The sequence below is a fragment of the Petaurus breviceps genome, unplaced genomic scaffold, assembly GCF_028583685.1.
Source record: "Petaurus breviceps papuanus isolate PSGF00001 unplaced genomic scaffold, PetGlider_PUasm1.0 90779, whole genome shotgun sequence".
In the NCBI taxonomy this organism is placed as follows: domain Eukaryota; kingdom Metazoa; phylum Chordata; class Mammalia; order Diprotodontia; family Petauridae; genus Petaurus; species Petaurus breviceps.
The window spans coordinates 10,604,640-10,618,719 of record NW_027187344.1 but is presented as its reverse complement, the minus strand read 5'-3'; the positions used below and the strand labels follow the sequence as shown (position 1 = coordinate 10,618,719).

Below are 14,080 nucleotides of genomic sequence, written 5' to 3'. Positions count from 1 at the left end.
AATAATAATAATAATAATAATAATAAAACAATGGTCTCTTTATAAATGTATAGTATTTAATGATTTGGAAGATCTTCTACATTATCATCTAATTATTCCACTACTACTCTCTGAGGTATACAGTAAAGGAAGATATTAATTGCTTTGGGCAGATACAGGAACAAACTTCAGTGAGGTAAAGTAACCTGCGTAAGGCTACACAATTAGTAAGCTATGGAACCCACACTGGAAGCCAGGTCTAATTCCTAAGTCCAAAGTCCTTTATCTTTAAATGTGGGTGGTTTTGGTTCTCAAAACCTTCTAGAGAGTTTTAAGGTATTTTTCCCTACCCCTTACCCACTCCCAAAAAGACTGGTTTCATTTCAAAGGCCAGGAAAACATATACAGGCAGTTTAGGCAGCTTTCAGAGGAAGGACTTATGGCATCCATGATTAATTTGATAATGTTTTAGTTCTTTCAAATGGTCCATCAGATTCAACTAAAGTTGATGCCAAATGCACTTAGTGTGGAAATTGAGGGGATGCCCATAAATTGGGGAATAGTTGAATAAGCTGTGGTATATGATTGTGGTGGAATATTACTGTGCTATAAGAAATGATGAGAAAGTTTTAGAAAAACACGGAAAGATTTGCAGGAAATAACACAGAGTGAAATGAGCAGACCCAGGAGAACACTGTATACATTAACAGCAATACTGTTTGAAGAATAACTATGAATGACTATATTCTGAGTAATATGATCGCTCGAATTAACTATGAAGGACTCATGAAGAAAACTCTACCTCCAGAGAAAGAAGTAAACTATGGAAGTATGCATTGTATGGTCCCACATGTTTATATCAAATGTTCGCCTTCTCTAATGCATGATTGGGAGGGAAGAAGGAGGGAGACAACTCAGAACTCAAAATATAGCCTCCTTCAAAAGAAATAAATGAGACAAAAAAATGTAGCTCATGAAAGATGCAAACTGAGACTTCACTGTGGCATAGAGTCAAGATGTAAGAGTACCTCCACAAAGAAAACAGAAAACACACCATACTGAATTCTGATCAGGAAAGCCAAATAAAAGGTATTATGAATTATTTTTTAGTCTAGGAAAGCTTTGGGAGACAGAAAGGTATATGGACACAAGGGAGAGGTCAGAAGCATGTGTAGTGGGGAGCCCAGTGATTGAAAGTGGACTAAGCACCCAGAAACACCTGGCTGTGTAACCTTGAGCAAATTACTTAACCCCAATTGCTTAGGGGCGGCCAGGTGGTTCAGCGAGTAAGAGGCTCCAGTGTCAGGATGACCTGGGGATCAAATCCGGGTTCAGATACTTAGCACCACACCCAGAAATAACTGGTTTTACTTTAAAATAAAAAAAAAAGTGGACTAAGATTGAGCACCAGCACAGGAAGTATCAGAGAAGAAAAGAGATCCAAGGGGATTCGTGAACTAGTGCTAGGTGTGGGATTGGGTGCCATTTGGCAGCTTTGTCACCTGCTATCCATTTCTGCGGCACAGATGTAGAGTGGAGAGTAGTGATCTAAAGTATTGGTCTTCAGTATGTACTGAGCAAGGAGCAAATTCCAGAAGTAAAATGTTGTGGTCTGGCTCTGATTCCGGGAGCAATTCAGTTCCAGCTTCCAGCCCAGTGTGGAAGCTTATAGTGGTACCAAATAAGATCAGTAAAAGAAAAAATGGGAAAAGTGAGAGCTAGAAAGATATGATATGAGTAATTCTCTTTTGAATTCTCTCGGAAAAGGAGGTACAAGATTTTACTGAAGAAAATAACTCCTTAAAATTAGAATTGGACAAATTGAAGCTAATGACTCCATGAGACATCAACAATGAAACCAAGTCAAACGACTGAAAAAAAGAAAATGTGAAATATGTCACAGGAAAACAGTCAAGGAGAAATAATTTACGAATCAATAGATTACCTGAAAACCATGAATGAAAAAAGAGTCTAGATGCCATATTTCAAGAAATCATAAAACTGCTCAGATATCTTGGAACATGACGGCAAAGTAGAATTGAAAGAATCCATTGAAAGAAACTCCAAAATGAGACTATGTGGCTTATTCAGTTAGCAAACAAGCCTTTATTAAACGTTTACCATGTGCCAGGCACTTTTAAGTGCTATGGATGCAAAGAAAGGGAAAAAAATTCTCTGCCCTTAAGGAGCTCATATCTAAGGAAGAAGCAATATGTAAATATCACTAGGTATATATAGGAAATATACAGAAGATAGAAGGTGATTTCAAAGGATAAGTCACCAAGTATAGGTGAGAGCAATCAGGAAAGGCCTCCTACAGAAGGTGGAAATTAAAATGAGTCTTGAAGTCAGGGTAACGAAGAGGAGGATGCAAGAAGGAAGAGCAATCAAGAATGGAATAAAATCAGTACAAAGCCACGGAAACTTGAGATAGAGTGTCCTGCACAACAACACAGGCTGGATTGTGGTAGAGTGTAGGGAGAAGGGAATAAGATGTAAGAAGGCTGAAAAGCAGGAAGGGGCGTTAGGATTTAAAGGGTTTAAATGTCAAAATGTCAAATTTTGTCAAAATATTTTATATTTGATCCTTTTAACATGGAGTCACTGGAGTTTAAGTGGTGGGGGGGTGAGGGTGACACAGTGTATGCTTTATAAAAATACCTTGGGTAACTGAATGGAGCGTGGATTAGAGTAGAGAAAGACTTGGTGCAGAATTATTGCAATAATAGTCCAGGCAAGAGGTAACGAGGCTATGAACTGGGATAATAGCTTTTTAAATGTAGAGAAGAGACAGACACCAGGGACATGAAGGTAGGTAATGTTATTACACACACGCATTTGGGAAGAAGTGGCTAGTGACTGCTGAACAATTTCCTGGGTGGTAGTTGATTAAGATCAGGGCTTGGGACTAGGCCTCAGGAGTTGAGGAGAGAGTCCTAATTCCTCACATGTGCACTCTCTCCCTCTCCTTCTTTGTCTCTCTCTTTCTCCCCCCATCTCCACCCCATCTCTTTCCTCTCTGTCTTTTGTTTAGTACTAATTTTTTTATTTTTTAGTTTATATCATTCATTTCTACAAGATTTTGAGCTACAAATGTTCTCCCCATTTTTCCCCTAGCCATCACCCCAAAACAGCAATCCCACTGAATATCCCCTCCTCCAATCTGCTCTCTCCCATATCTTCCCCCATCCCCCCTCTGACTTTCCAGTAGGTCATGGTGGATCTCTGTGCCCTACTGCCTGTATATCTTATTTCCCAGTTACATATAAAATAATAATAATAAATTTTAAACATTTGATTTTAAATCTTTGAATTACAGATTCTTTCCCTACCTCCTTCATCACTCATCCTTACTGGAAAGATAAGCAATTCCATATAGGTTGTACATGTGTAGCTATGCAAAACATTTCCATAGTGGATATATTGTGAAAGACTGATTATATTTCCCTCCATCGTATCCCAGCCCCACTAGTTGTATTCTCTGCTTTGATCCTATCCCTTTTCAAAAGTGGTTCTTCCAACTTCCCTCCCCTCCAGCCTGCCCTCCTTTCCATCATCCCCCCTCTCATCCCCTTCCCCCCTACTTTCCTGTAGGGTGAGATACCCTATTTAGTGTGTATGTAATTCCCTCCCTAAGCCCAATTCAATGAGAATAAGGTTGAATCATTCCCTTTTACCTTCCTGTTCTCCTCCATTGTAACAGTTTTCCCTTTCCTCGTCTATATGAGATAATTTACCCCATCTCCTCTCATTATATTCCTCTCTCATCTCTTAATTTCACCTTTTAAGTATCATCCCTTCCAATTCAATTGGTCCTGTGCCCTCTGACTATGTATACCTGTACACATATATACACACACACTCACATACGTATTCATATACCCATATACCCTCCAATATAAACATATATGTATACATATATATGTACATATATATATATTTCTATTCCCTTCAACTATTCTCATATTGAGAAAAGTTTCATAAGTTATAATTATCATTTTTCCATGTAGGAATGTAAGTAGTTAAACTTTGATAAGTTCCTTATGATTTCTTTTCCCTGTTTATCTTCTCATGCTTCTCTTGCTTCTTGTATCTGAATTTTCTATTCAACTCTGGTTTTTTCATCAAGAATGCTTGAAAGTCCTATTCCACTGAATGACCATATTTTCCCCTGAAACATGATATTCAATTTTGCTGGGTAGGTGACTCTTGGTTTTAATCCCAGCTCCCTTGACCTCCAGAATATCATATTCCAAGCCCTTCAATCCCTCAGTGTAGAAGCTTCCAGATCCTGGGTTATCCTTATTGTGTTTCCACAGTATTCAAATTGTTTCTTCCTGGCTGCTTGTAATATTTTCTCCTTGATCTGGGAACTCAGAACCTGGCTATAATATTACTAGGAGTTTTCTTTTTGCAATCTTTTTCAGGAGGTGATCGGTGGATTCTTTCAAACTCTATTTTGCCCTCTGGTTCTAAAACATCAGGGCAATTTTCCTTGAGAATTTCTCAAAGGATGATTTCTAGGTTCTTTTTTTGATCATGGCTTTCAGGTAGTCCAATAATTTTTAAATTATCTCTCCTGGATCTATTTTCTAGGTCAGTGGTTTTTCCAATGAGATATTTCACATTGTCTTCTATTTTTCATTTGTTTGGATCTGTTTAATATTATCTTGATTTCTCATAAAGTCACTAGCTTCCATTTGCTCCAATCTAATTCTGAAGGAATGATTCTCTTCAGTGAACTTTTGAGATTGTTTTTCCATCTGGAAAATTTGGCTTTTTAAGGCATTCTTCTTCTCATTGGCTTTTTGAGCCTCTTTTGCCATTTGAGTGTATTTTTTAAGGTGTTATTTTCTTCAGTCAGGTTGTTGACTCTCATTTCATAATTTTCTTGCATCATTCTCATTTCTCTTCCCAATTTTTCTGCCACTTCTCTTATTTGGTTTCCAAAATCCTTCTTAAACTCCTCTATGGCCTGTAAGCAGCTTATTCTTTTTTTCTGCCTTTTGGAGGGCAATTGGGGTTAAGTAACTTGCCCAAGGTTACACGGCTAGTTTTTTTTTGTGTTAAGTGTCTGAGGCTGGAACCAAACTCAGGTCCTCCTGACTCTGGGACCAGTGCTTTACTCACTGTGCCACCTAGCCGCCCCCAACAGCTTATTCTTTTGATGGAAGCTTTTGGTGCAAGAGTTCTGACTTCACTGTCTTCTTCCTGTTCCATGCCCTGATCCTTTTTATCCCCAAAAAAGGAGTCCAAAGTTGGATGACTGTGCTTGCCTTACTTCCCTCATTTGCTCATGTTGCCACTCAATTACTTGACTTTTGAGCTTTTTGCCACAGTAGAATTCTGCTACCAGAGTGGGGGGGTGTTGTCCCAATTGCTGGGGTTTTCTCAGCTACTGGAGCTATTAGTTGGCAGCCCTCTCTGAAGGCTCCACACATTCTGGCACACTGTTCACACACCCCAGGACTTCCACCCCAGACAGTGATCCAGATCCAAGCAGGTTAAAGCAAGAGCAATTACCCCTCAGACTGGTTGCTTGGTCCCCCTACAATCTGCAGGCCAGGAGCTCTGAAGCAGCCATGTGGTAGTGGCTGGATGGCTGCCACACCTCAGCTGCTTCTTGCCCAGGGGGCAAAGGCCAGACCACACTCCTGAACTCCCAGGCCCCAAAGTCCACACTGTACTGACCTCTCACTTTGTCCTTAGCATGTATGGGTTGATACTTCTGGAAACTGCCACAGCTGCTAGTGATCTGAAGTCCTTCCAGCCAGAGGCTGGTTGTGGCCACCCTAAAGCTAAAACCTCCTGCTCACTGGGGCCTGGGCTAGGCTCCCAGAGTGCTGCACTGGCCCCTTCCAGCCAGCCTGCTGGACTGTCTTCAGTGGGAGGTTAGCTTCTTTGTGTCATTTTGTGGGTTCTGTAGCTCCAAAATTTTTTTAGAGTCATTTTTTTACATGAATTGAAGGTGGGAGTGGGAGCCCCTAGGAAGTCCTGTTTCTACTCTGCCATCTTGACTCTGACAGCTTTCCTCTCTTTGTCTCTGTATCTCTCCCCCTTGCTATGGCTTTACTTTATCCTTGGTTTCATCAATTTTGGCTCTTTAGCAGTTTCCTAACCCAGGGGGCAGCTGGGTGGCACAGTGGATAGACCACCAGGACTGGAGTTAGAAAGACCTAAATTCAAATTTGGTCTCAGACACTTCCTAGCTGTGTGACCCTGGACAAGTCACTTAACTCTGTTGGTCTCAGTTTCCTCAGCTGTAAAATGAGCTGGAGAAGGAAATGGCAAAGCATTTTAGTATCTCTGTCAAGAAAACTCCAAATGTGGTCACAGAGGGTCAGATGCAACTGAAGAACGACTGACCAACCAACCCAATAGGCCTACTATTTCCCTTTTCAGCAGCTAGGTGGCCCAGTGGATAGAGAGATGATCCTGCACTCAGGAAGCACTAAGTTTAAATCTAGCCTCAGACACCAGTTGTGTGATGCTGGCCAAACCACTTAACCTGTTACCTTCAATTTCTTCATCTGTAAAATGGGAATAATAATAGCACCTACTTTCCAGGGCTGCTGTGAGGATAAAATGAGATACTTGCATAGTTATTTTATCATTATTATTATTCAGGGTTCTAGATGATCTGTGATCAAGCAGTCTCTAAGGCCTACATCCCAGTAGGCTAGGGGAAATATCTCCTCCGTTCCTGGCCAGACACAAACTAACGGGAGGGTCAACAACCCAAGATCTTCCTTTACTGGTGTCTTGTGATCCAGACTTCCATTTGGTTTTGAGAACCAAATGCTAATGGAGGTGAGAAGACACTGATGTCTTCTTTGGGAAAACAAGTAGCTTTAAGGTTTTATATCACCTGTTGCTAAGCTCTGTCCTTTAAGAAAAAAGTAATCAAATATTCAGAGGAGTCTACAAGGAGACAGAGAGAAGGGTCTCTGAGGTACCGACTGGTATAGTCAAAAACAAGGCCTTAACCTCAAACCTGCTAACTTCCCATCACAGATTCTCCACTACAGCCTAATCTGTTTTTTTCACCTCTCAGGACAAAGAATCATAGAATATCCTAATTGGAAGAGACATCTCAGGGGTTGTGTAGTCAACCCATACCTGAACAGGAATTGCTCTCTCCAACATTCCTGATGGGCTTTTTTCACTAGAAGAGCCTCCAGGCATGGGGAATCTGCCATTTTGGGGCAGCCTGTTCTACTTTTGGACAGATCTCAAAGTTGAGAAAAATGTTCCTTGCTCTTTTCTGCCTCTGCATTTACATACAGCAGTTCCCGTCTGTAATGTAATGCTTTCCCCTCACCTCTTTTTTCCCCTCTACCCATAACCTCCTCCAGAAAGTTCTTTTGAATTATCTCCCCAACCATTCCCTTATTGTGTAGCCCTTCAGCACTTAAGCCTTTCATTTGGAGTCCATTTTATTGTATTGACAATTTGCTTCTGCAGTCCCTGGTATTCATTCTGAAACTGATTTGTGAATGTATGATTAGTGGTTTGTTTCCTTTGACTATATTGTAAACTCCATGAAGATAGGGACTGTGACTATTAATCCTTTTGTATCACCCAGAACATTTGGCATAGTGTTTATTAATCCTTTCCTATCATCCAGAACATTTGGCATAGTACTCAGCACATATAGGTAAGTGTTGAATAAATGTTTATGAACTGATACTCAGATATATACAGTTGTATCTCTTTGGTAAAGAGGCCTTAGTTGATATGCAAAGTCCAGAACTAGCTCCTCCTCCTCTGTAGAAGATGGACACTATCTTATGCAGGACCTCTAGCCCCAAGTATCTGAAAAATGCAACCTGCACAACAACCCTAGTGGGAGAGAACATGGTATAGTGGAAAAACTCAGAATTAGAAGTCAGGCAATCTGGGGTTGATTTGCCTTGCTGCTTAGCTGTCCATGTGACCTCAGGCAAGTCACTTAAACTCTTTTGGTCTCTGTTTCTCCATCTGTAAAATGAGAGGGTAGGACTAGCAGCTAGTCACTCTAGTAACTCTCAGGTATCTTTTAGCAGCAATGATCTTCTGATACACCAGGAGGATTCAAAGGCTTTCCTCTCTGCCTGCTACCCTGGCTTGGTTCTGGGCAGGCCTCCTCAGAATTAGTTATCATTTCTTTCTGATCATTGGAATTCCCTCCAGGCTCTTGCCCCAGTTTCCCCAGCCACCCAATCTTTAAAGTTAGATACATCATTCAGCTTTCAACCTGTCTTAATTGATGCAATAACTATAATCAATCAGTGTCACTGACTTTTAATAGCTCTGAAATATCTCTTTCCATTGAAAATAATTTTTTTTCTTTTCCAACTCTTCAAAAACATATCCTCCTTTGGAGAACTAAATATTTTCAGGATATTAGTTGGATTAGATGTTTAAAGTTCCTTCCAATTCTGAACTTCTATGATTCTATCTCTCCAACATCTGAAATGAATTGGGGGTGAGAGTGAAGTAGTACACAAGATACACTCTAAAGTATTTGAAGTGTGACTATAAACTAAGGAGACTAAATTTTAAACAAATATACTAGAGTTTAAGCTAAAATTTCTGAAGTCAATTCTTTGAATAAGGCTGGTTCCTTTTTTTTGTTGTTATTGTTTGGGGGGGGGGGGAGGCAAGGCATTTGGGGTTAAGTGACTTGCCCAAAGTCACACAGCTAGTTAAGTGTCAAGTGTCTGAAGTCACATTTGAACTCAGGTCCTCCTGACTTCAGGGCCAGTGGTCTATTCACTGAGCCACCTAGCTGTCCCCATGGCTGGCTCCTTTTGTACTTAGTACACTATCAAGAGATGCTTCCTGACCCTGTTGCCCTGCAAACCTGCTGACATGCAAAAGATAATGGGGAATCACAGATTTAGAGCTGGAAGGGACCTTAGGAGCCATTTTGTCTAAACCCCACATTTAACAAACAAAGAAAATGAGTCTCACAGAAGTTAAATAATTTTCCCAGGGTCACAGAGTCAGACACAGGATTTGAAACAGGTCTTCCTTATTCCAAATCTAATAGTCTGTCTGCTACACCATTCTTGCCTGGATACACTAGGAAACAGAAAGTTACAATGACCATAAATCAAGACTGTGTTCTCTAGCTCATTCTAAAAGCAAATAATTTCTGGATTATCCTTTATTGGGAATATCTGAATCATTGCTTCTTTTTACTTTCCCTACCCTTGGTTCAGTTAAGTATAGCTAATTATGAGTGGGTTGTAACATATAGACATGACTATATATATTTAATTTCTATTCAACAAATATTAGTAAGTGCCAGGTACTAATCCAAGATGTTAGTGATATTAAAAAATAATCTCTACTACCTCTTCAAAAAAAAAAAGCTAACCAGGAATCTCTGCATTTAATTACTTTAATGTTGACTATGACAAATAGATGTTAAATTGCACTTTTAATATCTAAAAAAAAATACCACCACCATTAGAAGTTACATATCCAAGAGAATGCTGTGCCCTTCAAAATGCTCCCCTTGGGTGAATAATATACTTATAATAACTCATCTCCAAGATGCTGCCATTGCCTGAAATAACTTCAGAATAGCCTTTAGGGCCTATATTACATTCTTATAAATGCCCCAAGACAGGGTAAATCTTTTTCCTCTGAGAGTGGATTTGATTTGGATAAACTGCCATCAGTCATTCCCGGAAAAGTCTGATGAAAAAGGTGGATGATCAGATTGGTCTGTATAATTGGTGTAAAAAATGGAGTTGTGATTCTAAAGTCATGAGACTGCTTTTTTTTTAAGTACTTTCTTTTTATTTTTCCCCCAGTAACATGTAAAAACAATCCTTAACATGTTTTTAAAACTTTGAGCTCCAAATTCTATCCTTTCCTCCCTTTCCACCCCCACCCCCATCGAAAAAGCAAGCAGTTCAATATGGGTTATAGATGTGTAGTCATGCAAAACATATCCATAACAGTCATGTTGTGAAAGAAAACATAAATTAAAAAACTCAAGAAAAATAAAGTTTAAAAAAAAGTATGCTTCAATCTGTATTCAGACACTATCAGTTCTTTCTCTGGGGATGAACAGCATTTTTCATCACAAGATCTTCAGATTTGTCCTGGATTGTTGTATTGCTGAGAATAGCTAAGTCATTCACAGCTCATCATCTCACAATACTTTGCACAAAGTACATTTCACTTTGCATTAGGCCATGCAAAAACTCCCTTTCTTGCATGTCTCTGAGTTCCATTTCCTAAGAATATTTTTTAAATGGCAGCCTCATGAGCATAAATGTAAGATCTCTTTGGAGATCACCTTAGAGAACAATAATCTTTTGCATGTATAATGTCATTAAAAAATAACCTTTTTTATTGTATTGTCAGGCAGGTAGGTGGTGAAGTGGATACAGAGCTGAGCCTGGAGTCAGAAATATTCATCTTCCTGAGTTCAAACCTGGCCTCAGACATATAACTAGCTGAGTGACCCTGGACAAGTCACTTAACCCTGTTGGCTTCAGTTTTCTCATCTGCAAAATGAGCTGGAGAAAGAAATGGCAAACCACTCCAGTATCTTTGCCAAGAAAATCCCAAATGGAGTTATGAAGAGTTGGACATGACAGAAAAGCAACTGACAAAATTGTATTGTCACTTCAAATTAATTAAACTAGGGATATCTTCATCCCTCCCATCTCATTCAATAAACTTAGCACTTACTACTTTCAGTGAAGCATATTTAGGGCCACAGTAGATGTAAAAGGATAAAAACACAGGTTCCTCATAGAATTTATAGTCGTGGGAGACCTGTATATAGTACATGCAAATAATAATAATAGAAAATAGAATTAAATAAGAGGTATAAATATATCTCTTTGTAAAAACATACATAATTAAAGAAGTATAAATATATCTCTTCATAAAAGAGGTAATAATACTGGCTTACATTTACATAATACTTTAAGGTTTACAAAAGGATCTCCTCAGGACAACCCTGAACAGCCCCAGTAATATAAGCATTACATATCCCCATTTTACAGATGGGGAAACTGAGGCTCAAAGTGGTTAAATCACTAGCTTTGCTGCACTGAACTACATCCCAGAGGTTGCTGTGAGGAAAATATTTTGTAAACCTTAAATACAAATGTGAATTGTTTTTATTATCGGTAGTAACCATGCTATATTAGGACTAAAACCCAGATCATCTGATCCTTTAGACCAGGGCTATTTCCTTTATGCTCCTCTGCATCTTATAAATAAAAATGAAGTGCTATCTATGCAATGTATGAGAAAAGCTGGCTCTTTTCTGACTGGAAAATCAGTGAAAGCTTCAGGGAGGCCTTAGCACCTGAGCCAGATGTAAAAAGATAGGTAAGATTTCAGCAGGTGAATGGAAGTGAGGATGAATTCTACGAGAAAAAAAAAGCGAGTTGGTGTGAAAATGTGTCATTTCTATAGAAATGGCAAGTAATAGTTTGATTAGAGTGTAGAATATGAGGTGGGGATTAGCTAAAAAATTTAGGCTGCAAAATTAGGGTGGCAGAAAGCCTCAAATGTCAGGCTCAGCGCCTGGTATATAGAAGATGCTTAATAAATGGTTGTGCATTGATTCTGACAAGAAGCAACAGGAAATCATTAAAGAATGTTGTGCTGAGTAAAATGACTATGCACAAGGATGATTTTTCTGGAAATGGGAAAGAGACTCAAGGAGAAGACACTTGGTTAGGAAGCTATCACCATAAACCCAGGTGAGTAGTGGTAATGAGCATCTTAATGACAGTGCTGAATAGGGGAATAGAAAGAAGAGGTCACAATCTGAGAGATGTTTCATAGGTAATCTAGACAGGAGTTAGTTGGTAACTTTATTAAATGTCAGGGATGAGGAAGAGGGAAGAAGCAAAGATAACACCAAGGTTTTGCACCTGAGTGACTAGAGAGAATGGTGGTGCCATTGATAGAAAAAGAAAAGTCATAAAGAGAACAAGTTTCAAAGGAAGGTTCTGGACATGTTGAGTTTAAGATGTAAATAGGATATCCAGGTAGAGCTATCCATTGGGTTATTGGAGACTTGAGTAACATGAACTTAGAAGAGAAGGAAAGGCTAGAGATAAAGACTGATGAAAGAATAAGTGATGAGATGCTTGGATATGGTAGTTAAAACTGAGCAAATATATGTGATTCCAAGGGGGAACATTGCTGAAAAGGAAAATGATCTGAGGACAGGTCTTGGAGAACAACCCACAAAAGCTGCATGGTCAGGAAGAGCAACCAGAGATGGAGACAAAGAGGGCACAATATTAGCGATGTAGGAGAACCAGGAGAGAGTGGTAGTTCAGTTTTGCACATATGAGTTTGAGTCCCTGGGGAGACATCTCAAGGAAGATGTCCACTAGGGCAGTTGGAGATGCAGATTTGGAGTTCAAATAAGAGCCAAGAATCTGGAGATACAATTTTGTAAGTCATCTATCTGCTTAGAGATTAAAGTGGTAGGAATAAATTAGGCTGTTTAAAGAAAAGCATGCATTAGGAGAAGACCAAGACTAGAAACAAGAAACACGTATATTAAGTAGCCAGGCAGAGATAAAGAAGCCAGGGATGGAGTCTCAAAAGGTCCATAAGAGAGGAGAACCAGGTGAGAGTATCCACTAGAAGGGTGTGGTCAACAGTGTCATAAGCAGCAGAGGTCAAGGAGTTTCAGGACTGAAAAAAAGGTTAATTGGATCCAGGGATTGGAAAGGCTTCCCACTCACGACCTTGGAGGGAGCTGTTTCAATAGATTGACAGAAATGGAAACCATATGGTATGATGCTGTCATTTGAAACTCATTTGGCACATTCCATCACTCAATGGCGGTTACTAAATTAGGTTATACTGGATTTTCTCCTTCATGAAACACCTACAGTATTTATTATGACAAGGAGTTAATTCATAACAGAGTTCTAGAGTTAGGAGTGACCTCAGAGTTCTCAAAGAGGATTAGGGTAAAGAGCAAAGAATTTGGTGTGGAGAGTGAAAGATCTGGATTCAAATCCTGTCTCTGCCATATGTAGCCTTAGCCAAGTTCCTTAACCCCAATTTGTCTTGATTTTTCCTTCTATAAAATGAAGAAGTTGGATTAGATGATTCCTAATGTCCCTTCCATGATCCTAAATGACCCTAAAATGAGGGAGAAAAGTATTTGGTAACTTGGAGAAGAAGAGATGAAGCTGGGAGTACAGCCCCAACCTGGCCCCTTCCGATGTAGTTTATGTTCCCTTGTTCCAAATCTGAACAACTCACCCCCAACCAGATTCTAAACATCAGTCCGTGGGGCTCAGCTGGGAATCTGTCCTGCTACCCCTCCCTCCTTCCCAATTCTCTTCCTTCCCCCCAAATTTCAACTTCTCCCACTTCCTCTTTTTCTTCCTTTTCCCCTCTCCAACTGCTTCCTTTTCTTCCCTTCCTTCCCTTTCTGTCCCTCCCCCCAACTTTCCTTGTTTCTTTTACTCTCTCCCCCTCCTCCCTCATTCCTCCTCTCCTCTCCCATTTCCCTTCTCTTTTCTCTCCCTTCTAAGACTCTTTCCCCTACTTCTATCCATTTCCTTCTTCCCTTTCCTCTTTCTCACTTCTCTCTCTTTCCCGTTTTCTCATTTCCTTTCCCCTCCTCCTCCTTCCCCCTCCCTTTTCTCTCTTCTTCCCCCTCCTCCTTCCCTTCTCCCCTTTCACCTTCCCCACGCATCTCCTTCTCTTACCTCCCATCTCCTCCCCCCTTCGTTTCCACGGCGACAGCCCCAGCTCCTTGCAGGAAGTGGGCGGGGAGGGGGCGGGGCGTCTCTGTGACGCCAGGGGCCGTGGTTAAATGGCGAAGCTGGAGGGACTCCAGGTGGGGTTTGAACTGGCCAATGGGCGAGCTGCCGACCGGGTGTCGGAAAAGGAGGTGGAAGAAGGGAGGAGTCGCTGGGGGAGGCGGGCTGCATCCGCCCCGGCGTCTCCATGGAAGTATCCTGGCCTCCGATTTCAACGACTTCATAAGGAGGCGTTTCTGGGCACAGCCGTGCCGTTCCTGGTGAGAGGAGAGAGCTGGGTGGGGGGGAAACCCAGCCCCGGACGGCCCCCGAAGTCTACTCCCCCCCCCCCCCCCCCCCCC

General features: G+C 40.6%; 1 protein-coding gene and 1 long non-coding RNA gene across 4 annotated transcripts in view; one reads left to right on the top strand and one right to left on the bottom strand.

Moving 5' to 3' along the window:
* Window positions 1-9,749: 9,749 nt before the first annotated feature.
* On the bottom strand, window positions 9,750-13,823 carry LOC138147164 (uncharacterized). The gene is made up of 2 exons (XR_011164719.1): window positions 13,686-13,823; window positions 9,750-13,110 (listed from the first exon to the last, which is right to left on the bottom strand). It is a non-coding gene; the product is annotated as an uncharacterized lncRNA (long non-coding RNA).
* The window catches only part of ODF2 (outer dense fiber of sperm tails 2), a 35,103-nt gene continuing 34,692 nt past the window's right edge, over window positions 13,670-14,080 (top strand). The window contains exon 1 of one of the 3 annotated variants that reach the window (XM_069069483.1): window positions 13,670-13,999. In XM_069069483.1, coding sequence (XP_068925584.1) covers window positions 13,793-13,999 — 207 coding nt within the window. In that variant the 5' untranslated portion in view covers window positions 13,670-13,792. The remainder of the gene's footprint in view (window positions 14,000-14,080) is intronic. The other 2 variants (XM_069069485.1, XM_069069486.1) reach the window with 2 other exon arrangements.